This window comes from Nyctereutes procyonoides, unplaced genomic scaffold (genome assembly GCF_905146905.1).
Source record: "Nyctereutes procyonoides isolate TBG_1078 unplaced genomic scaffold, NYPRO_anot_genome, whole genome shotgun sequence".
NCBI lineage: Eukaryota > Metazoa > Chordata > Mammalia > Carnivora > Canidae > Nyctereutes > Nyctereutes procyonoides.
Genome location: NW_026575142.1, coordinates 11,234,285 through 11,258,471, shown reverse-complemented (window position 1 = coordinate 11,258,471; position 24,187 = coordinate 11,234,285). Strand labels below are relative to the sequence as shown.

The 24,187-nt window shown below is 54.0% G+C and overlaps 2 protein-coding genes across 3 annotated transcripts; both read left to right on the top strand.

Moving 5' to 3' along the window:
- Positions 1-4: 4 nt before the first annotated feature.
- Positions 5-17,781, top strand: HOXD4 (homeobox D4). Of its 2 annotated transcripts, XR_008662163.1 has the most exons (4): positions 6-1,627; positions 2,111-2,546; positions 17,056-17,159; positions 17,748-17,781. XR_008662163.1 is itself a non-coding variant. In XM_055308080.1 (2 exons), exons 1-2 carry the CDS (start codon positions 1,192-1,194, stop codon positions 2,449-2,451), a joined length of 777 nt encoding a protein of 258 aa, XP_055164055.1. In that variant the 5' UTR covers positions 5-1,191; the 3' UTR covers positions 2,452-5,678. The 2 variants fall into 2 exon arrangements, 1 of the variants encoding a protein (XP_055164055.1); XM_055308080.1 differs by lacking the exons at positions 17,056-17,159; positions 17,748-17,781 and having other exon boundaries at positions 5-1,627; positions 2,111-5,678.
- Positions 17,782-17,827: 46 nt separating this feature from the next.
- Positions 17,828-22,602, top strand: HOXD3 (homeobox D3). Its single transcript, XM_055308079.1, has 2 exons — positions 17,828-18,371; positions 20,390-22,602. The coding sequence occupies exons 1-2, from the start codon at positions 17,834-17,836 to the stop codon at positions 21,145-21,147; spliced, it is 1,296 nt and encodes a 431-aa protein (XP_055164054.1). The 5' UTR covers positions 17,828-17,833; the 3' UTR covers positions 21,148-22,602.
- Positions 22,603-24,187: the final 1,585 nt, after the last annotated feature.

Sequence of the window (24,187 nt, the reverse complement as noted above, 5' to 3'; positions counted from 1 at the left end):
CAGATTCGATTCTAGGGGAATATATGGTCGATGCAAAAACTTCATGTTTCTCCGAAATAGCCATAGTCGGAAGCAGAGGCCAGAGGCAGCCGGCTGCGGGTCAGTTTCCTTTCTGTTTTATTACCTTAGACTCCAGGAGGATGGACTGAGCCTGGTGACATAGTGGAGCCTCTGCATGGAGAAGCCCCTCACCTTGAAACAGAGGCTCCTGTGTAAATCCTTAATTGGTTGCATGAATGCAGGGCCAAAGGGCTAGGTCTTGGGGGGCTGGGGAGCCAGGTGGAAGGCCAGGTAGACCCAGCCCCATGCCCTAAAGGAATATAAGGTGAGGTCAGAGGGTACCCAGTGAGGGGGCTCGCTGGTCCTTGACTGCCGAGTGGGAAGAAGACTGGCTGGGAAGAAGGAGTGCAGGGTCCTTTGGAGCCCATCTGGGTGAGGTGGGGGTGCCATCACCACCTTCCAGGCCCACCTCTCAGCTGCGTAAGCTGGGGGGGGGGAGCTGGTGGCAGTCTTGGCCATACCTGCAAGACTGGCTTTGGCTAAAATCACTGCAGCCTGGGCACTCACAGACAGGTTGGCAGTTACTCATTGCCTGATTTGATTCAGGCCAGCCAGATTGTTGTAACTTTTGGGTGACCCTGGCGAAGACAAAGCCAGGACTCGGCCTTTGTACGACAGAGTCCCCTTCCCGCTGGCTGGCGGGAGCCCTGCCTGCCTGGGGTTCTCTGCCTAACTCAGAGGCTCCCTCACCCACCTGCCTTTGGGTATTCTGTGGCCTGACGGACTTGGAGTTTCATCCCCCCCCCCTTGAACTGTGCCCATTTTGGGGGGCTGTTTGCAGGCAGGGGGCGAGTGGAGAGGGCACTGGAGGTTAACAAAGTCAGTGGCAGACAAAAGCTGGGATGCCCTGCCAGGAGCGAGGGTGCTGGGGATTAGAGAACTATATTAACATCTGGTGGGGGCCCTCAAATGTGCCATGGCGAGTCACTTGATTACACGTATGTTATTTAGTTAAATTTGTGAAAATTATGAGATGCTCACCAACCCGGTGATAAACTCGCTCCCTCGCTATTGGCTGGCCTGGTCACATGGCCGCCAACTTTATTCAGTTGACAGCAAGTAGGAGGGCCCTATGGAAGGAGAAAAAAAGACAACACGAGAAAAATTAGTATTTTCTACCTTCTGAAATTAATGGCCATGAGTTCGTATATGGTGAACTCCAAGTATGTGGACCCCAAGTTCCCTCCGTGCGAGGAGTATTTGCAGGGCGGCTACCTAGGCGAGCAGGGCGCCGACTACTACGGCGGTGGCGTGCAGGGTGCAGACTTCCAGCCCCCGGGGCTCTACCCGCGGCCCGACTTCGGTGAGCAGACCTTCGGAGGCGGCGGCCCCGGGCCGGGCTCCGCGCTGCCCTCGCGGGGTCACGGGCAAGAAGCCAGTGGCCCCGGCGGCCACTACGGAGCCCCAGGAGAGCCGTGCCCCGCGCCCCCCGCGCCCCCGCCCGCGCCCCTGCCCGGCGCCCGGGCCTGCAGCCAGCCGGGCGGCCCCAAGCAGCCGCCCCCCGGGACGGCCCTCAAGCAGCCGGCCGTGGTCTACCCGTGGATGAAGAAGGTGCACGTGAATTCGGGTAAGGCGCCCCGGCCCTCCGTCCCCACCCCAGCCTGGAGGCCTGGGCCCCTGGGGGGTGCGGGTGGGGGGGCGTGGGGGGCTTCCACGGGCGCCGCAATTACTCTCTCCATAAATTTTTATAGCTGAGGGAGCAGGCCGGGACCATGTGGCTGGCTGCCTGGCTGTGGGCGAAAAAGGGGGTGGAGATGGGGGTGGGGTGGGGGAGGACTCCATTTTCAGAGCGGAGGGAAACCGGTGGAGGAGGGGGGGTGGTTTCCAAAGGCTGGGGAATTGTGGGGCTCGCGGCGGGGCCAGGGAGCCGGGAGCACGTTGGGGGATCCCCGCCCGGGGCCTGGGGGAGCCGGCGGGTGGGAGCGGCGCGTGTGCGCGGGGGCGGGGAGCCCCGGGAGCGGCCGAGGCCGCGGCGGCCGGGGCGCGTGCGGGGAGCCGGGGCCTGCCGGCCGGGCGCTGGCCTCACCGCGCTGTCTGTTTTGTCTCGCAGTGAACCCCAACTACACCGGCGGGGAGCCCAAGCGGTCCCGGACGGCCTACACCCGGCAGCAAGTCCTAGAACTGGAAAAGGAATTTCATTTTAACAGGTATCTGACGCGGCGCCGTCGGATTGAAATTGCGCACACCCTGTGTCTGTCCGAGCGCCAGATCAAGATCTGGTTCCAGAACCGGAGGATGAAGTGGAAAAAAGACCACAAGCTGCCCAACACCAAAGGCAGGTCCTCGTCCTCGTCCTCCTCCTCTTCCTCCTCCTGCTCTTCCTCAGCTGCTCCCGGCCAGCACTTGCCTCCGCTGGCCAAGGACCACCACACGGACCTGACGGCCTTATAGAAGTGGGGACCCTGGGCCCATTCCTCCCTGCGCTCCCGGCTGAGCCGAAGCTGCGGGGGCAGGCCGGGCTTGCTGTCACCTCCCTGGGCTCTAAGGTACTGTGGGGTGGACCTGGGACACGCAGGCCGCCCTCGGACTAGGTTAGCATCCTGCCCGAGGGCAGCCCCCTCCCTGGAGCGGGAGGGGATGGGAGGGGGGCGGGATTCTCTCTCTAAGTACATGATCCTATGGCAGGAGCTACTGAGAACCTAAACCTTGGCGAGTTATTAAACATATGAAAATCTCTGCTGTTGGATTTTGAATTTGCAAATGAAGGTTGGATACTTTATCCCAGCGTGAATTGGAACATCCTCCCCCACCCCACCCCTCCAGGGAGCTTTGTGGTTTAATAATGTGGGGGAGTTGAGGCAGAAGGCTGGCCACCCCTGTGCTAGGTGCTTTCAGTGGAGACAGGAGAGCTGGGCCAGGATTTGTGAACTTTCTGGGTTGTCTGTATAATTTCCAGTGTGGAAAAAAAGAATATTTTGCTCCTAGTGGCCCCATGCCCAAAGAAATAAGTCTAAGAAGGAAATGGAAACGGGTTATTTTATGTTTAGATTATATTTGCTTGAATATTTATTTGTGGGGGATGGGGTACAGAAATCACTGACATCTTAATGCCAAAAATCATGAGATGGTGAAAGGGGCTGAGTTTCAGGGAGAAGAATCTGAGATGTGTGGACTAACTTCTGGCTCTAACCAGCATTTTGAACTCCACCCCCTCCCCACTCCCCGGAAATGTGTGTAGGGGGCCCTTAACCCTTTTAGAGGGAAGCAAAGGGTCCACTCAAAGTTGAGTTCTTGAAAATATATTTCCACATGTGCTTTTTTCAGCACTGTGCTTACAACTAGTTCTGGGTGATTAAAGAAAAGGGAAAAGAAAGAAACAAATGGTCCAACATTTTCCTTCTGGGGAAAGAAAACAAAACCTCTATGTTCTGGGTCATTAGGTAATGACTGAATTTTCTGTTCCAACTGGATTCCAAATGCTGGATTCCAAGTAACCCATATAGCAGTATTTTATAGGAATTGGTGTAGGGCCTATATGGGAGAGAGGGGTGTATGGTGGGGAGAAAGTGGGAAAGTGGGGAAATTTTAGCTTTAAAAAAGAGAGAGAAAACTATTTGAATCTAGAAGTCCACAAAACTTGGTCTTAGGGGTTTTTTTCCCCCTGAAGTTTTTATGTTTTAAACAAACGTAAGGAAGTTTTTCTCAACATTAATTAGAAGCAGAAATCGTAGAAGTATAAAAGTTTCAGGCCCTCTTCCTTGCCTTAAGAATAGTGGTTTAAAAACAATCAGTCTCAAACAACAGGAGTGATGTTCTTTAGTCATTTTTCTTATGCCTTGCCTGAGAAGGGTTCAAAGCTCATTTTTCTAAAATGCTGACCCTTAAGGATAAGGGGGAAAGAGTCAAAGGTAATGGCCAGAGTTCATATACTGAAATGAAACAAGACTTTGGAAGTTTAAACCCCAAAGCCTCGGGCTCCAAAGAGAAGCCTCTGGTTGTAGCTCCCAAAAAGTGACAAAAGGGGGTGGTGGGGGGGGGAAGGGATGAGCATGAAAGAGAGATTCAGAACTGGAGTTTTTTTTTTTTTTTAATTTTAACCAGTGCTTCAAAACACTTTAGAAGGTTCAGAGATAATTTTTAAAAAATATATTTAAATGGAGGGAGAAAAAAGACTTTCTCTGCACGCATGTTCTTGGTGTCTCCTGAGAGCTAAGAGCAGGTATTCACTGGAGTCCCTAGGCTGAAATTCCACTTCTCTAAAGTATCTTCCAAGCCTTGGTCTTTTGTATTAGACCCTGGGGACAGCTCTTTGTTCCTCCTTGGGGTGAGCCTGGCTCTCAGACTTGCACATGGCAATACTTGAATATCGCCACGTCGGGATATTAAAGATGGATATTCCTGCATTATTCGCATCATTGTTTCTATGACAAAAAGCAAAGAGTTCATACATAGTCAAGACGTCTTTTTTCTGACGCCCTCACGTTGAGAAGCTGAAAAGGTATTTTACTGAAGTTCGGCTAAATTACAGAATCAGGTTCATCCAGAGGACAAATTTTCTATTCGATTAGCTGTATTTCAGCCGGGAGGACTGACCTCTAAACCCTTAACCTTTTGGACTCTAACTACCCTTCTCTTCTTCTTTTTTTTCCCCCTCTAACATGGAGAGCAGTCTTTGGATGTAGCATTTGAAAAGAGCCGCTATCGTTAGGCAAGTTGGAAAGTTGCTAAGATTCTTTCCTGAAGCCCAAACCTGTGAATATATTGTACCTTCTCCTTGGGAGAGGGGGCGGGGAAAGTATATATTTTCACAACACCCAACTACATGTATATTATAAAGATTATTATATAGATTTCCCCCTTCCCTGAAGTTCAGGTTATTCACCCCAGCTTCAGACCAAATGCCAAAACTATGTAGCAGCCTTCACCCATGCCCCCAGAGGAAAGCCAAGAGGCATGTTTTGGTGAAGAAAACCCAAGCTCCTTCTCAAACACAGCCCCACTACTTTGAAAAGTAACTAAATCAGAGAAACAACTTCTTTGTTTATAAATCTCAGTTCTCCTCAGTTTCCAGGGATTGTCTTTTGAAATGTTAATGGAGCCTGGATGGCCCAGGGGGCAGCCTTCAACCCTGTGGTCCCAATCGGACCCTGGTGTCCATTTGGGCCCACAGGAGTGGGGCAGGGAAGAAGTAGTGCCTCCCACCCCCCAACCCCCCCACCCCACCAACCACCACCACCTAGGGCAGGGAAGGAAATGAGTTTCCATCTGGGAACGTACTCTGCAGAAACCTAGATGTGGAAAGGCACAAGTGCCCATTTGCTTTTATTTGTTTCCAGTTTGTTCCTCCAAATATGAGCCAGAAGTGTTTGTTTTGGTGGTTTGTGTTTTTTTTTTTTTTCTTAAAGCTGTGTTGGGGTCGTGACTGGGGAGGAGTGAAGTGTTTGCTGAGGACATGGCTCCTCAGACTCCCATCTCACTTTGTCCATTGCAGCCTTTTGTTGGGAGATGACATTGTCAGTCAGCCCCATGGTGTCTGTTCACACAAGATGCTTTTTTAATAGAATTGACCAATGTTCTACTGCCACTGATTAAAGTATTATTTATACTAATTGTTGCCTGTAGTTTTGATGTAATTCATTGATCTATATTTGAAATAATAAAAGGTGTAGCGAAACTTCCATCCTGTTTGGTGCCTCCACAGAAGCATTCTTCATTAAGTCTTCTAAAAGCCTTAACATGCGATATAAACAGTTTATTTTATGAATTTCTGCATCATGCCTGACATGTGAAGGTCAAACCGTGGAAGGGTTAGCAAATCTGTCATTAACCTGTCCCCCACACATGCACACTCCCAATTTGGCCACCTTATTTCCTGAGTATTGGGAAGCCTATGCTGGGATTCAGGCTGCAGGGCATTATTTTTTGAAAGGAAAATAAGTAACTTCCTAGGCTAACAGGAGGCTCCAGGTTGGCTCTCTGTGTGGCCCAGGGTAGCCCCCACCCCCACCCCCTCCCCTGAGTCTCTCTTTGCTTTGTGGTGGGTGAGAGACTTCCCTGCCCACCCCCCACCCCAACTCTGGAAGAGTCCTGGGTTCTGGGCCACGTGGGACTGGCCAGTGGCTGCTCCCACCAGACCCCTCTGGCCTCCAATCTTGGACTCCTACTTTTCCTGTGCCCTTCAGCCCCACTGGGGCCTCCAGCACCTGCCCCTCCTCCCCCTAGCGCCCCCTCTGCCCTCCAGACGACAATAAACACTCCCCACTATAAAAAGTGGCGTGCACTATTTTTTTTTTCTGTCTCTCTAGTCTTGGCCTCGCCTTGCACAGTGGGCCAAGACAGGAGTCCCAGAATAGCTGGGGGGGGGGGGCGGGGAGGGGGAGCTCGCTCGCGACAGGAAATGAGCAGAATGCATAAAATCAGACATGTGTCCCTAATATATGGAAGGGCTGGCCTCCGACGCGTGGACATGTGTATTTATAAGTGTGCAGACAGAAGTTTAAATATTCAGGCCCATTTTATGATTGTCCTCTGCCCGTCTTCTGGCTAATGGCTCCTCCTGTGCCCACCAATACATCAATACCGCTGTGTGGATTGAATCGCGGGCAGGGCCGAGGAGGAGGAAGCGAGTCCCTAGCCGAGCCCGCTCGAGTGCAGTACAGTAAATCGGGGCCCTCGGCAGACGGCGCTTCCCGCCATGTTGGGGAGCCCTCCCTGCCCCCCGCGCCGGGCTGGGCGGCCGGGGCTCGCCGGCAGCCGGGGGAGGGCCTCTCATAACCCGGAGAATTTTCAAAGTGCGAGGAAGATGATAAGAATAGATTTCTACAAGTCCCGACCACGTGATTGGCGAAATAATTAATTCAGCACGTCCCTTAAGAAACACGGAGTCGTCATTAATCTGCCACGCAAAGGGCTCTCTCCGACTTGGAAAGTGCAGGGATCCCAAGAATATCACCCGCCGAGGGGGGCCGCGCGGCGCCCCCAGCCCCCTGCACCCCCGGCACCCCCGGCCCCCGCGGCGGGCGCGCGAGCGCGGCCAGCAGGTAAATATTTTGGCGACTTTTATTTCTCGAGATTTAAATCCTTAATGAACTTAGCTGTCAGGGCCGCTGACAAATCGTTCCCTTTGCTTCCTGATTTGGAACCGCGCGCCGGCGAGAAGTTGTTAGTGGCTCGGATGGTGACCTTTGGTTCAGCAGAGCTTTGCACTTATGAAAAATCACTGCGAGCGGCCGAGTGTGTGTCTGGGAGCGCGCGGGGATGCGTGTGAGCATGTGGGGGGGCGGGGGGCGAGGGGCGAGGGGCGAGGGCGAGGGTGCGCGCGGCCGGCCCCGAAACAACAGGAGTTGTAAAAAAAAAAAAAAAAAAAACCCGCCCGGCTGGGGGACGCGCCTGGCGCACGCGGGGCCGAGGTTGCCCGGTCGCCTGTGTCTACCGGGAACAATGGTCGCTGTCACGGCATCTGCTGCCTATTCTTAAACCGGTGAGAAAAGGCCCCGGCCCTCTTTTCAGGCGAGGGTCGTAAATTTTTCCTTGCGTCATAATAGAGGGCTATAAAATCCAGTTGAAATTTTACCCCAGGCAGGTTTTTAACCAACAGATCATGATTTCCGAGTTGCTTCTCCCACTCCCCTCCTTCCCTACTGCTGCTTCTGTCACCACCCCTCCCCCCAAGGAGTTTCTCCTTCTAACCCCTTTATTTTTGCATTTTTAATTTGGGCGAGGATCTAAAATTAAAGGCCCGGGTTCGAGGTCCGCGCGCGGCGGCGGGAGCGGGAGACCCTGGGGCGAAAGGAGCCCCGGGGCAGGGGTGCCCGGGGGAGAGGCCGGGGCGCGCTGCGGAGGCTGGCGGCCGTCGCCTCCGTTCAAGCCTCTTTTCTCCCACTCTCCGAGGGGATTTGAGGTCCCACTAGCCGCTCCGCTCCCACCTCACCCCCCCTGGCTGCCGGGGGGTGCTCTGGGCCAGGCCGCAGTGGGCGTTCGCCCCCTCCTCCAGCTCCCAGCTCAGGGCCCGGCCAGGAGGAGAGCCTCTTTATGCGCCTCCTTCCCTCCGGTTGGCTTTGAGGATGATTTCCGCTAGCTGGAGCTGGCTGTTTGGTAGTTGTTTGGGGATTGTGTGTATGTTTTGATTTCTTTTTTTGGTGTGTGTATATTTCCCCCCGTCAGGACAGAGACAAAGTTTCCTCTGCTATGAATTATACATTCAAGCAATAATACATTAATTCAATTATTCAAAGATGACAAATGTTTATGTGCTTTGCAAGTGACTCCAGCGCAGATTCCGGGCGCTTTCTCTGAGCTGCTTGCGTTTTTTCTCAATGAGAATTGGCTCCCCTCCCACCCCAACTCCACCCACCCCAACTCACCTCAACATCCCCCCCGTATGCCCAGAGAGGAACCCACAAAAGCCTCCCCAGCCCCGCTGGCAGCCCGGCAGCCAACAGCCTCCCAAGTCCTGGGCTTGGCGGGCACCGGCCCGGGCTATTTTATCAGTGTGACAATTGCCCGGGTTGATGTGATAAATCATCGTAAGTAATTCCTGAAAGGGTGCGAGGCTGTTGGGGGCCGGGCGAGGACTGTAAATCTTTCCGGTTTATTGCTCTATGAACATATGCTCCGATTGAAGAAGGCTTAGATCCTTTCCTGGAGACAAATTCCCGCAAAGCGGCCCCCCTCTTTGGCGGGAGATTAACACTTGCTGCGGGCTGGCCGCTGGGCCCCCGGCGGGCAGCTAGGGGGCGGGATCGCCCGGGTGGGGGTGAACTGGGGGCACCCACGGTCCGGTTTCAAGAGGCGACCTGAGTGGGCCTCCTCCAGCCAGGCCCTGCCAGGTGAACAAAAGGAGGAGCTCCCCGACAGGTCTGGGGACTGGAGCCTGTGTGAGGAAGTCCTCCGGGACTTCCTGTGCCTCCGAAGTGAGGATGAGGAGGACTTTACCCCCTTCTCCCCGGCTCTTCTAGGGCTGCGGAGCACAGTCACATTTGCCATCGCCTGTCGGAGACCTTGCAAGCTGTGACAGGGCATCTGCTCCGAGCTGGATGCGGTTGAGAAGCAGAACTGGCTGTGAAAACAAGACTTGGGGGGTGGAGGGGATAGGCTGGAGACCCCAGCGCGGGGCGGGATTCTGCGGGGCGGGTGGGTCTGGGAGAGGGCTGTGGGGCTCTCGGCAGGCCAGGCCCCGGAGGAGGCTGCTGGCTCGCCAGGCCCAGGGCCGAACCGCTGCCCGGCTCGCAGACCTGTTAGGGTAAATTCCGCGGGCCCCTCGGAGAGAGCTTGGAGCGGGTCCTGCTGTGCCATTTCCAGACAGCAGCTCCCGCGACTCCCGGCAAAGCCGGGCTAGGACTGATTTCGCAGCCTCCTCGCCTTCTCCGAGGCGCCGCAGGAAGCGGGGAGCCGCGGCCGGCAGCGGCGGGGCCTGCGCGGTCGGTGGGCCCGGCCCGGTTCCGAGGCACACGGGTCTCAGCGATGGGCGGCCCAGGTCGAGAGGGGACACGCAGAGGGGAGAGCGCTCCCGGCCCGGCCTGCTGCTCAGGCGCCTTTCCTGGCTCCTCTGCTGCGTGTGCCCAAGCAGCCGTGGCCTCAACTGCGGGGTGCGGCTGGGGTTCCCCGGGGGCGAGCGGCCCGGTCTGGGAGCCGCAGTCGCCCACCTTAGGGCCGGAGCCTGCGCTGTCCACGGCTGAGCGCCTAGTCCGGGGAGGGGAGGGCGGCGCGGCCGCCTCGGCCCAGCCGTGCCCAGGTGCGTGCGGGTGCGAGGCTCGGCCCGGGGAGCCTGATGCTCCACCGCCGCGTCCGGAGCCGCCCCCGACAGGCAGCCTCCAGAATTGCCCATCCGTGGGCCAGTCCGGTGCAAGGCTGGGCCAGGGTCAGAGGTCGTGGGGGGAGAGCCCCAGCGCCCCCATCCCCCGCCGGCGGCCCGGCTGGGGCTGCGGCGAGATGGGGGCTTTCCTTGGGCTCCGCGCAGACCCGTGTCTGCTCCGGGGCGTGGGCCCGGGTCCACGCTCGCTGCCCCTCCTCCTAGCCCCCAGGCCTGGCTGCGCTCCGGGGCTGGATGGCGTGAAAGTTTCAGCCTCAATCAGTACAATCTTCCCTCGGGGTCACGTGAACAAATATGCTCGCATTTGAAGGCAGCGTCTGTATTTCCCGACTACGAGGGGGTTTCCGGGGCTCTCTCCAAATCCAGAAAGGGCCACATTCCGCAAGCAAAACAAGCCCGGAGCTCTGGGGGGTCTGGGAGGGCTGGGCAGGAACCCAGGAGTGGGTGGGGGCGCGGGTGACCGCGCTCGGGGCCTGGGAGCGGACGGGCGGGCGGGCGGGCGGACCGACGGGAGCGCAGCGCAGGCGAAGCCAGCTCGGGACGACGGACTCGTTCCTCCTGCGTTTATTGGTAGTTGAACCTCAGCCTGGTTCCGTTCTACCGGGAATTCCGTGTGCTCGGGTATATGGCCGCGTCTGCGAGCGCTCAAGACCAGGGTTGGGACAGTGTTGTCTGCAGACAAAGGGGGAAGGCTAGCTCTGCCCCCCACTGGCGCCCACTCTGAGGCCGAGGACACCAGGTTTATGATAAATTGGGATCCAGGTAAGCAATTGCATGACAAAATGGAAATCTTTGGGCACCGGGCTGCTTGCTGCCCTGAATGGGATACTAAATATGATTTATTTTGTGTAATCTGTGATCTTGATTATTGCCAATTGGTGAGGCAGTCCGCGTAGACCTAGATACACTTCTACATATACATCGAGGACGGTGATTAATCGTAAGGAGGTTCGCTTTGTGGGGATGCTCCCCGCCTACCCAAAGGTTAGGAGGACACACTACCTTGCCAGGCTGGGGGGGGGGGTGGCTGAGGGCATGGTTGGAGGGAGGAGGTGGCAGTTTGAGGAGAGGGTCGGTGAGGGGGTCGGGGGCTGGAGGAAGTATTTTGGGGGTAAATGTGCAGTTATGAGAATGGGCTGGAAAATGAAATGAATAAAAAGAAACTTTTTTTACACTGTCACTGCCAAAGTAAGATGGAGCGTCATATTAATTCGTGTCTTGGGCTGCCTGGCTGGGCACAGGCAGGTTGATTTATATGTATTTAAAATAAACTCTGTGACCAGCCAGCTCCCTGCATTGTTCTGGGAGCTAGCTCCACATATGCACGCCTTTATCTCTTGCTGCTGGCTTAATATTATTTTTCCTTTAGAGGTTAAAGTGCTACTCAGGCTTTCCCCCCAAAATTCAAGAGAACCCCCACACTGCTCAGAAGAGTTTGAGAGGCTCCTCCACATGCCCCCTCACTAATCTGGGTTTTGAGTTCCATAATGTCAGGGAAAAGATTTAGGGCTCCTGAGTTCTTCTCCCCAAAGAACCCAGGATGAAAACTAAATCATATTTTGGCTTCTGCATCCCTTGCATCCTTTTGTTTACTGGATCCTGTGGCTCCTGGCTGGAGGAGGACAGGTCCATTCATCCTGGGTTTTTCCGGGGCCAAAGCCCAAGCAAGCAGCTCCATGAGTCCAAGTGAGCAGCTCCAGGCTCGTGGGAATGCCACATGGCTGGGCCAGACTGGGCCTCTGTAGGGAAGGGTCCCAGAAAGCAAGGAGCAGTCCCTTAGCCTAGGTTGGGACAGGCCCCAGCTAGAGAGGGACCGACTTCCAAGGGCATCGCCATCAAAGCAGAGCAGTAAAGTTGTTTTGTCAATCCCCTGCTCTTGGCTCCATCAGAACTTAAAGTCGCTGGACATTTTTCTTCGCCTGCTGCCTTGGAGCAGCGCGCCTGCCAACTTAGTCAGCTGAATCCAATTACTGCGAGCAGCATTTCATTTGGCCCCATGGAGCACTCACTTATAACTTCCCCGAAAATTTCAATAATCCACACCAAGGCTCCCTATCCTAAAGACTTTTCCTGGGGATGCTGGTGGGGGTTGGGGTCTAGGGCCGGGTCTGCCTCAAACCAGCTCTTCCTTGACAGCTCACAGATGGGGCTCCCTCCGCTCCCCCAGTTTCTGGCTGTGGAAAGGGTACTTGAGCCGGTGGCCCAGAGCCAGCCGGGTTAAGCCTACGATTCTGGGCAAGCAGGAGGCTGATGTTGGGCCTGTGCTGGATTTTGGGTGGGCTGAGCATTCGGGAAAGCAGGAGAAGGCAGTGGGGACTCTGGGTGGCCCAACTTTGTCCCCCTTGGGGTCCTCTTTCTTTTTCCCTTGCCAAGCCTCCTGCGCCAGAGAGCAGGGTGCACAGGGCATCGCAGAGCGCCCAGGAGCACACTTACCCTGTTCCTCCACGGCTAGGAAAACAAAATCTAGGTACAGGCAGCGCGGGGTCGGCCCTGGTGGCCTCTCAATTTAGCTGTCTTCTAAGGGGAAGATCCTACTTTTCAAGAATCCTCTTTAAAAAAAAATAATAAAAGACTCAAGCAGTGAAAGTTGATGTCCGCTCACGTGAATGTATCATATAAAGTAGCTTCAGGGGCTCACCAGTCAGGTCTGAGGACCTGGATACATGGCGCCCCCACTGCGCAGCCCTGGGGCGGCCCCAGCAGCCTGGGCCCCCTGGGTCCGAGGCCGGCTGGGAAGCTGAAGCCCGGGCGCGATATTAGGAGCCCTACCGGGCCGGGATCTCTCCGAGGCGCTTCCGTTGGGTGTTCATTAAGGGGTGAGTTATTGCTGTGTGAGCCAAAGGTCACTTCAAAGGCTTATGGCTGCGTGCTCTGGTCTTTAGAAGGGACTGGAACGCTTTGTGTGGGGCTTTCTCCTGCGCGGTTTAGTGTTTGCAAACTACTGAGTCGACAAATTGCACAGGGCAGATGCAAGAGGGGGGATTGTGTCTCTCCTTTCACCTGACCTGCATGGGCACCCGTTAAGCACCCACAGTCATGGTGGACAGCTCGGTCTCTTTCTGGGTGAGGGTAGGAGGGATGTTTGTTTCTTAGATGCTTTGCAGCCTGATCCCCACCCAGGGGTGGTTGGGCAGCCCAGGCCAGGAGTGTGGTGGGTACCCACTGGAATAAAATAAATTCAGGGCAACCGGTCAAGATACAATGTACAAGCCAGAAAAGAGTGCCCAGCTCCCTTCCCACTGGGGCTGAGCAGGACAGCCATTGACTAGGACCTCCCCAGGCCCATCTGCGCCCTAGTCCTCTTTTTCTGGTGCCCTGTGCTGTAGCCTTCCTCCCATCCCCAATTCTGCAAGGTCCTCTTTTGCTCCTAGGAGGGTGGGCTCGGTCTGGGGGATTAAGTCACCTGGAGCACTTACAGCTTGGTAGAAGCAGGAGAGGACTACTTGCTGTGGTGCCTTGACCCACTTGGCTCACCCTTTGCCCGAGGGTCTAGCGTTTTCCTCAGGTCACAGCTCTTCCTTACCCCATCCGGCGGAAGATTTTGTGTTAAAGTCCACTGACTCCCTAGAAGCCGACCACGTCTTTTTTTAATGCCGGGACACCCGGAGTGACTGCGGCCAACATATACAATAGTCACATTGATTATGACACCCTTAAAAGGGGTAGAGCCTCTCAACATGTGTGCGTAAGAAAGAACCGGCTGCCACTGAGGGTTTTCCATCTTGTTCCAGATCTGCCTCGACAATATCAAAAGGAACCCGAAGAACCTAAAAAGAGTTACAGCCAAAATTTGAGAACACACACACACACACACATACACAATTGTGGTGAGTAGTGTGACTTAAAAAAATATATATATATAATTTCTACTACATTTCCATCTGTCCTGCAACTCAAGGTAGCCATCTCAGGATTCACATTCATCAAGACATAAAACAAAGGGCGGCTTTGAAGTGGATCACCTCAGTGTGAACTGCTGCCCGTTACATGATAACCCATCATCGGCCTTCAAATTTATGGCGCTTTAATGGGGTGAGCCCGGTGCCTTAAATGCAGGGTGTATTACGTATTGAGTTATCTGGGCTAACTAAGAATGATTTAGAAGGCGCGTCCGGGTTTCCCATAGGGCAGAAGAGGCTCAGGCTGCAGCGAGATGGAGAGAACCCGGGCAGGAAGCTCTCCCGGCGCCGTGGCACCTCCATCCCCTCGGAGCGAAACCGAAAAGGAGCGGTTCGGGAATCCCAAAGCAGCAAAGCCAACGGGGAGCAAGAATCGTTGCTGTGTTCCAGCGAATTAACGGGGATGCCCAGCAAGAGTCTTGTCCGCCAAAAAGAGATTTGTGGGCTTCCGAGGCCCTGGTTTAGGGGGAAAAAAAAAAACAGGGAGAGGAGCCAAGGCCAACTGGAACCTTCGAAAAATGTGAGAGCAACAGAAACACCCGGCAGACCATCGCCTCCCCCTTCCTTCCAACTTGCCCGGACTCTGGGTCCATATCTGACTGGGTTGCGGAGCGAGTCCCGGCCGGCGCCCCCAGCCCGTCGGGTTTCGCGGCCCGGGCGGGCGGGCCTCCGCGCAGCCAGCGAGCCTCCGGCGGCGGCGGGCGGCGGGCGGCGGGCGGCGGGCGGCGGGCGGCGGCGGGTCTTCGGCCCCCGCGAGGCCGCGCGGCCGCTCCCGCGTCCCGCCGCCCAGCAGAGCGGCTCCGAGCGGCCGCCTTATATACGCCCGGGGCGCGCGGGCCGCGGGTCGGCCGAGGTGCCGAGCGGGGGATCCTTTTGCTGCTCTTCCTCCCACGCGGAGCCTGTTTTCCACTTCTGAAAAGTGCCGGGCCTTGGGAAGTGTTTTTCTTTTCATTCCTTGCTGAAGCGTTTACTGCCGCTGCGCTTGCAGTCATAAATTTTGTTGCAAACCACAATGACAGGTGCATTGATATGCACCGTGAGAGCTCCAGCTGCTTAATAACCCCGTCCCCTGGCCGCTGTGAGCGCCTTTTATTTATTCGGTATCATATTAGGTATTGATCCCGGGCAGAATTAAGTGCAGTGAGCAAGTATCAGGGTTCGGCTGCTTCGGAGGCGCAGCGGGTGCGGCGGCTTCGAGGGCCGCCTGCCTTCTGGCCGGGGACCCTTCGGCCCTGCGCTCCCAGCCTGCGGTTGGGCCTCCGAGCCCCGCTGGGCAACTTCCCCGGACCGCGGGAAAGGTCGAGCCAGAGCCCCCTTTAGTGCCCCTACCCGAGAAGGGGCCGGGGATCGTGCCCCGGCGGGGTTCTGGGGAGGCTGCCCCAGCCGGTGCCCCGGAGGCCGAGAGGAGCAGGAATGAGAGAAACGGGCAGCTGAGGACTTGGAAGACCGCCCCTCCCCCTGCTCGGGCTGGTCTTCACCCCAAGGCATTTGGGTCCCCGAGCAAAACTGAGCAGAGGTACCAAAGGGCTGAAAAAAAGAAAGCCTTTAAAAAAAAAGGGGGGGGGGTGATCGAAAAGATGAGCCACTGAACAGTTGACCATTGTCCAAGTGATTTATGACCCATTCCTGCTTTTTAGGTTCAAGCAGAGTTCACAAGGAGTAGGGATTTCTGGAAAGAAATAAGTTTTTTTTTTTTTTAAAAAAAAAAAACAAGTTTTGTCGTAATATTCTGGGGTTCTGTTTTAGTAGAGTTTGCTTCTTTGGGGCATTATAAAGTGGAGGTGGCGGGAGGCTGCAAAGCCCTTTCTGGTGAGGAGAGGCCTCCTGCCCTGGCTTCTGGGGCAATAGACATTGGGGTGGTGGCTCCTCATTGAGTGGGCCTTCAAATTCCTTAAGACAATGAAAACAGAGGCAGGGGAACAGACGCTGTGGTTATTCATGAAGCTGCCAAGTATTTACACTTTGGAGGCCCAGGACCTGGAGCTTCTTCCAGGAATATGCCATAGGAACAAATATATATGTAAAGCCATCTGTTTCGAAGACCTGGTCAGTTCCTAAAGAGGCTATTTTAACGTGATTTGTCCACCTATCAAGATAAACTTGGTCAACCTGGGAGGCAAGACGGGGGAAGGGGGTGTATTTTGCTTTCACAGTTGTAAACAAAATGACAGAAGCAGCAGTGAGTTCTGGTGGTCTGAGTGTCACATGTGACCATTTTGACATCCAGAGGGCCCACAGATTAAGACCGGAACCAGGATCCCCAGAAAAGCCCAGAAACAACTAAACCCAGAGTACCCAGTCCTTTGGCTTGGGGGCAAACACATAAATATTAGTCACAGGATGAGCGTGTAACTTTCCATTTGATATTCAGTAACATTAGTGGTCAGAGAACAATATAGAAAATGAATGAAAGAAAGATTAAGACCAGCTTTGCTAGGTAGGTATCTTAACCATGTGCATTTAAGAACAATAATAGAAACAATTTCTAAAACGCGTTCTAGCATTCTGTTATCCCATTGAAAAGGGCTTGTGTCTTATCAAGATAAATGTCAAATTCACTTGTATTTTGAAACAAAATGGGCAACAATACTATCAGACAAAGGCTAATATGAGGAATTTTAAAAATTGGGCTCTTTGGTGAAAGTGGAGGAGAAATGAGGGAATGGAGGAGTGAGCTGGGTCCTAGTGGCCAAATCTATTAGGCCACATAGCTTGTCTAGACAATGTGGTCCATCATGATGACCATGATGGAAGCCCAGGGAGTTTTGAGGAAGGAAAGGTGCCTGAAAGAGGAGATCAAGAATTAAGACCAGGGAGCTGACCTATGAGTTTTCTTTATCAAGCAGACAAAAGTGGTTGAATGGTACCAGTTATACTTTAACTCCTTAGGAGCCTTTCAGGAGAAGGGGGGTGGAGTGAGGGAGAAGGGAAACCTCCATCAAGAATCAGAGGACACAAAAGGGATAGAATTTTTCTTAGTTGTTTTTTCCCCCCTTTTTCTAATTCTCAGTCCATTCATCATGCCATGAGAGGTTCTCTCATTGGTTGTGGAGCGGGTGGAGGTGGGGTGCAGCAGATGATCCAGAGCAGAGGTCAATAATAATATATATTTATGTAATGGGTGCAGCATAAACATGATAAAATTATAATATAAAGCATTTTACATTCACCCATGCTCCATACATTTCAAATTCTAAATCTATTCACCCATCTCTAGTGGTATCCATTTAAAAGTAGTGGAGGACAAAGTAAAGACTCTAGAAAATTGTAGATGAAAGAGAAGGAACACTTTTTAGCCTCAAAATAAGTTTGGGAGTCTAAGTGTTCTTGGTTTTTATCTTCTAGTGTATTTCACATTGACCTGCAGAGTTAACTGGGCAGATTCTCACCCTGTCCCCAGAAAGTTGACTATCCGGTCTCCATGAAAGATGCTGTGATTTTGAAACCAGGTGGGGGAGATACCTTTTTTTTTTTCCTTCTTTTTTTTTTTTTTTTTGAGAGTTCTGGCTGTTCTGAGTGGGTTATAGAGTTTTCTTTTTTCATCAACATCCTGGGGTGACCCAGTGATTGACTGGTTGGTCCCTCCATTCACTCATGCAACAAGCATTTATTGCTCTTACTACAGGAAGGGCATTGGACTGGGTGTTAGGAATATGTAGATGAATAAGACACAGTCCTTGCCTGCAGGGAGCTCAAAGTCCAGTGGGAGGATCAGCCATTAAAACGTATGAGGCCATAAGTGCTTTTCTATGCCATTTAGAAAGCTAAATGGACAATCTTGAAGAAAGAAAATAGTGTCTGCGTGGGGTGGGAGCCCCTTCTCTTGGATGGAGTTGAGCTCAAGAGAAGGAAAGGTCTTTTCTTATGTTTATGGAAATGCCTTCTGACTTTTCCAAAGGTTCAAATAAGTTGAACTTCATAAAGTCTCAGATCCTCCCACTATGAAGGCAGCAGAGAGCAGGGGGAGCTAGTCCTTCTACACTGGTTGTCTTGTCAGTTACAGTCCCTCTGGGGCCTTTCACTTTTCTCCTCCACAGGTCACCTGGAGCCTGGGGCTACCCCAGCCCCCTCAGGATTCGGCAGACATCGGAGGAGGAGGTGGTGAAGGAGACAGTGGTGGTCAATGTTATTTGAGCAGGGTCAACAGGCCCTGGAGCTTCCTGAGTGCACCATGCAGAAGGCTGCTTACTATGAAAACCCGGGACTCTTCGGAGGCTACGGCTACAGCAAAGCCACCGACGCTTACTATGGCACCCCCCATCAGCCTTACCCACCCCCTGCGGCCGCCAGCTCCCTGGACACCGATTATCCCGGTTCCGCCTGTTCCATCCAGACTTCTGCACCCCTGAGAGCCCCGGCCCACAAAGGAACAGAACTGAATGGCAGCTGTATGCGGCCTGGCACTGGCAACAGCCAGGGTGGGGGGGGTGGCAGCCAGCCTCCTGGCCTGAACTCAGAGCAGCAGCCACCACAACCCCCTCCTCCACCGCCACCTCTGCCCCCATCCTCACCCACCAATCCTGGAGGTGGAGTGCCTGCCAAGAAGGCCAAGGGTGGGCCCAATGCTTCGGGCTCCTCAGCCACCATCAGCAAGCAGATTTTCCCCTGGATGAAAGAGTCCCGACAGAACTCCAAGCAAAAGAACAGCTGTGCCACTGCAGGTAGCTCTCTGAGGGCCCTCGCCCTGGGCTAAGTCCCCCAGACTGACCCCAAGAAGTTAGCTCACCTGGGAAGCAAGAGGCTCAGGGCTGGAAGTCCAGCTTTGGAGGCCATAGGTCTGCACTCCTATTCATGCAGAAATATCCTTTCTTTTTAGTGTCCCTGATTTGGAGCCACACCCGTACAGGGGCAGGATGCTCCATTCCAGGTTGCTGGTGCCACTGCTGGACAAGTCCCACAGTTATTAGTAGATAGCTTTTTCTTATATCGACCTAATAATATCTGTTGTCCTAGGCTGCTGGTCCTAACTTAGCTCCCTCCATCCAACAGCTCTTCAAAACCTGAAGACAGGTATTATGACTTTCCAAGCCTCGTTTTTTTTTTTAAGATTTTATTTATTTATTCATAAGTGACACAGAGAGAGGCAGAGACACAGGCAGAGGGAGAAGCAGGCTCCCTGCGGGGATCCTGATACGGGACTCAATCCCAGGACCCTGGGATCATGACCTGAGCCAAAGGCAGATGCTCAACCACTGAGCCACCCAGGTGCCTGAGTTTTTATGTAGTCTTCATCACACCAACCTTACTCCCTTAAATTAGTAAGAACTAAAGTCTGTGGAGTGCTAACATGGATCCATGTTAACAACCTTGCTAAATGCCTTACAAGCATTATCTAATTTAATTTTCTGAAGAACCCTTTGAGGTAGGTATATAATAACATCCCCATTTTACAAATAAGGAGACTGTTAGAGTTGCCCAAGATGACAAAACCACAGAATGGTGCGCTTGAATCCAACCAGAGCCTGCAAGACCTAGCCATGGACTCTGCTTGGTGTACCCCAGCCCAGATCTCCCCATCCCAGCAAATCCATAATGCGGAGGGTCATATCCTAGGGGAAGAGGATGTGCTCTGAAACAGGAGCAGCCTTGGGTTTCTCTTCCTGAAAAAGCTGATCCTAGAGTTGAGATCTTCTGTGGGTCCATTCAGGGTGTGTAGAAGAAGACCGGCACGGGCCAGGAGCCCTAAGGCCTGCTGCCATTCTCCTCAGCCTGCTTGGTTCCTAAAATTTTCTGGCCTTGTGTCCTTTGACGCCATTTATCTTCAGGTAGATGAATTGGCTTCCAGGTCCAGAGCTAGTTTGAGACCTCGGATGTAACTAGCTTGTTATCAAGTCTCTGGTTTGCCTGCAATTCTCTGGGGCTGCTGCTGCTACGGGGAAAGTGCCTTCCAGCCTGTAAGCATCTTCTGCTCCTCCTTCCGAGCTGCAAGCCCAGGCCCCTCCCTCCCAGGAGAAATCCATTTGTACAAGCAGGGAGGGAGTGGACAAGCTGCTGAGAGGTGGCAGAGGTAGTGGAAACCAGGGTTGAGACTGCTGCTCCCAGCACTGAATTACTCAAAATGCACCCAGGCTGGCCTTGGAGCCCCTGAAACTCTGGGGCAGTATTTTTATGGTTTCTTACTTCCCTGAGTTTGGGTGCAGAGCCCTTGGGTGCAGCTGAGCTGGAGTGAGGTGCCCAGATCTCCACCCTCATCCTGTGCTTCCTGGGGTGCTTTGCTCAGTAGCCAGCCCCGAAGCAAGGTTGAGGAGGGGAGAGAGGGAGCTGCCTTTCTCCTCCATCCCCCAGCAGAGTCTGGGAAGAGTGTTCAAAGAAGTCTGGCCCTTCTTTAATGGGGGCTGGGAGGGGGGTGGTGGCTAGGCCTCAGCAGCTGCTACTAGTCTCTCATTAAACTCCTCCACAGCCTTAGCCTTAGGGACAGGATGATGGACTAGGCTGGAAGGGAGGGGGCGGCAGAGTGAATAGGACCTCAGAAGGCAGATTGGGGGGGGGGCGGTTCAGGTGCAACTCCTAGGTAGGACTGGGGCCTTCGAGGTCCCGCTCAGAATCTCACCTCTCAGCCGCCCCTCCCCCACTCCCAAGGTGGGGGGAGGGATAGAGGAGCCAGGGAAGCACCCCGCTGCAGCCCTGGGTGCCCCCTCCTCTCCCGCTCAGCATCCCCTCTACCTCCCTTCCTGCCCAGGAGAGAGCTGCGAGGATAAGAGCCCGCCGGGCCCAGCGTCCAAGCGGGTGCGCACGGCGTACACGAGTGCACAGCTGGTGGAGTTGGAGAAGGAATTCCACTTCAACCGCTACTTGTGCCGGCCACGCCGCGTGGAGATGGCCAACCTGCTGAACCTCACCGAGCGCCAGATCAAGATCTGGTTCCAGAACCGGCGCATGAAGTACAAGAAGGACCAGAAGGCCAAGGGCATCCTGCACTCGCCGGCCGGGCAGTCCCCGGAGCGCAGCCCGCCGCTGGGCAGCGCCGCGGGCCACGTGGCCTACTCGGGCCAGCTGCCGCCCGTGCCCGGCCTGGCCTACGACGCGCCCTCGCCGCCCGCCTTCGCCAAATCTCAGCCCAACATGTACGGCCTGGCCGCCTACACGGCGCCGCTCAGCAGCTGCCTGCCGCAGCAGAAGCGCTACGCGGCGCCCGAGTTCGAGCCCCACCCCATGGCGAGCAACGGCGGCGGCTTCGCCAGCGCCAACCTGCAGGGCAGCCCGGTGTACGTGGGTGGCAACTTCGTCGACTCCATGGCGCCGGCGTCCGGGCCCGTCTTCAACCTGGGCCACCTCTCGCACCCCTCTTCGGCCAGCGTGGACTACAGCTGCGCCGCGCAGATCCCGGGCAACCACCACCACGGACCGTGCGACCCTCATCCCACCTACACAGATCTGTCGGCGCACCACTCGTCTCAGGGACGCCTGCCCGAGGCCCCCAAACTGACGCATCTGTAGCGGCCGCCACCGGCCCGGACTCGCGGCGCAATTACCTCTTTTGCTTTGGTGGCGGGGGTGGCGGGCGGGGCCCGCGGGGCAGCTCGGGGACCCCCTCCCTCGCTCCGGCCCGGTCGCCGCCTCCTGGTCTCCGGCCCGCGGCGGCCGAGACGCGGGCGGCTGGGCCTCCCCTCCAGGCGCGCCCTCTTTGGGGTGACTCGCCATAAATCAGCCGCAAGGATTCTCCTCTGTAACCCCGACAGTGCCATATACTGCGGACCGAGGGACTCTAATCGGGTAGTGGTGTCCCGAAGGTAAGTCCGAGACCCACCGGCGGCGCGCTCTGCGGAGGGACCAGAGCCCGGACAGCCCGAGGCCTGGCCCGCGTCTAGCTTAGTGACGGAGACCTTAATTTATGTGCTCCTTCCCGTCCCGTAAGGATTGCATCGGACTCAACGATCTGTATTTATTATTTGAAGCGAGTCATTTCGTTTCCCTGATTATTTATCCTCGTCTTAATGTATTTATGTGTATATTTGTAGAATTCTCCAGCCAAGCTTAGGAACGCGCTCCCAGGCCGCGGGGGCCACGTTTCACCTCTTTAGTCCCCTTGGTCTGAACTAGTTGAGAGAGTAGTTTTGAACAGTTGTAACCGTGGCTGGTGTTTGTAGTTGATGTAAAGGATTAAGACCGCAAATTGTCCTTCATGGGTAGAGTCAGGCGGCCCCTTGGCGTGGCACGACACCCGTTACTCATTTCTCAACAGCCGCAGCCCTCACCACTCGACACAGTTTATTGATTTCAAATTGTCTGGTACTATTTGAACAAATATTTAGAATAAAAAAAATTTCTCAGTCGGAAGTGTATCTGTGTTAATCACGCACACTTGGAAGTAGATCACTCTGCCTTTTATCTTTCGCACAATCCCAATAGAAGGCCCCCAAGTAGGCTGACTCTTGGATGTGTACATTAAAAAAAAATGTATTTGGAATCTGGCACACGAATTGGTTCTGGGGATACTTGATTACATTGCAGCTATTGACATCAGGGGAGAAAATCTGAGGATGCAAGCCTAGAAATGGCCTGGGCGGGATAATTTGGGTAGGGCTTTGTGCTGTGCCTGCTTATGCTGTTTCCACCACCCTCTTTTTTAGAACACAAATCGACTTTTTAAAGATTGCATTTACACTGGGGAGGCCAGCACTCACTTTTCTGCGCTAATAAAAAATAAACTTTAAGAGAAAACTGACAATCAAAGAAAAGACACACGTGAAGTTGTAAGAACTGAGCTATGAAAAAGCTGAGGTGCACAAAAAGAAAAGATCATTTGGAAACACGCACCTAAGCTTTTTCTCTAGGAAATGCTGTCAGGACTTTTTCCTTTATAACGGTTGGTGGTTCATTTCTAAAGTAAACAGACATCCCCCGCGATGTAAAGTAATAAAAGTTTCATTAATGGAACATAACAAGTACAAACACCTTGTTTATTCCTGTTTCTTTGTACAAAACGGGCAAAAAATGTCTTCAAGGGTTAATATCCATTTTGTAAATATTAGTGTGGCTTTAGCTAGAGGCGGACAACGTCCACCCGCTCCTCTATCAGGAGACACTTGGAAAGCGCCTTCAGATAAGGTTCAATTCTTTTGTATTTCAGCAAAGTCTGCCCACGCATCTCTATTTGGTTTGACAAATAATGCAACTCCTACTACATCCCCGGTGACACGAGGTGAAATTCCCATTGTGTGGAAATAATTTAACTTCTAATCTTCTGGTGGAACAACAATCGTTTCTATTTGGATGTTTGTGTTTCGCTAAATAATGATGGCTCCAATAATACCTAGTTTCCTTGTTCCTTTGTGCTGTTTTTAAAATGGCATGTTAGGTTGGGGGTGGGAGGGGATTATCCTTTTGCTAAAATTTCACTTTATCTGAGCAGGTTTAGAATATACATGTTGTAGAAGTGTATCAACAGAATAAATGACTTCAACTGAAGGGATATTTTACCCACTTTCAAGGCTTAAAATTGTTTTCTATGAAATTTGCATCGATAGGCAGAATTTCTAATTGTCTTGTAAGAAATTATTTTTTAAGCTATTAGGGAAGTCAGAGAAGAGCTTGCTGCCTTGCAGGGATTACAACAACCTTTCTTAACTGGCTAAATATTAAATAGATGAATTATCAGGCTGTTTAGATTCAGCCCGGTTTTCCCTCATCTCCTCTTCCTACCATAAATAATAATAAAAATACATAATGCATTATGGCTCCAGGCGTTTTCCAGCGCGGTGTGTTACCGCAGGAGTATCTGCTGAGTCTGCGGGTGTCTGCAAAGGCCCCAAGTGTCATCTGCGGCTTAGGGTTTCATGGATTAGACAGTAAACGGTGTCTAGGCCGGCTGCCACCAGCCTCCTCCCACACTGAGGCTCCAAACAAGTGCGGGGTTGGGGGCTCCCTCTCGGGGCGGTGGCCCAGAGGCACCCCTCTCTGATGAGGTGGTGGTGGTGGGGTCGCTTGGGACAAATCGGCTTTCTCTCACCTTTGGGGAAATGTTTCCCGAGGCTTCTGAGAATAGCTCGGATTCTTTGCTGCCATTGGCGTGAGTGTCATGTGATGGGCACACTCGGTGGCTCCCGGCGCGGGGAGGGGGGCGCGGTGGTGAGTCTGGGTCGGCGCTTCCCGCGCGGCCCTGGGCCGGGGCGAGAGGGGGGCCCGCGGCTCAGCCATTTAAAACTTCATAAATTATAAACAAGCCGCCTTGGCCTTCGCCATAAATTCTGCTCCTTTTGAGCCTGCAATTAGCTTTAGGAAGCACCGGAGTCTAAACACAACCGAACGCCCTCTGAAGCGCCCAACTGCCCCAGGTTGCAAACCTTTATTTATTTGCCGCCCGCCCCCCCGCCCCCCCGCACCCCGAGGTCTGCACACACAGCCGCCCCCTCCCCCGCCGGTCGCGCGCTCGCTCGCGCTGGGTTCCCGCTCAGCGGCGGCGGAAGGTCACAATAGCCGCTGCAGCGCGGGGGGCTCCCGCCTCCCCCTCGGGGCCCTCGAGCGGCGGGGAGAGCGC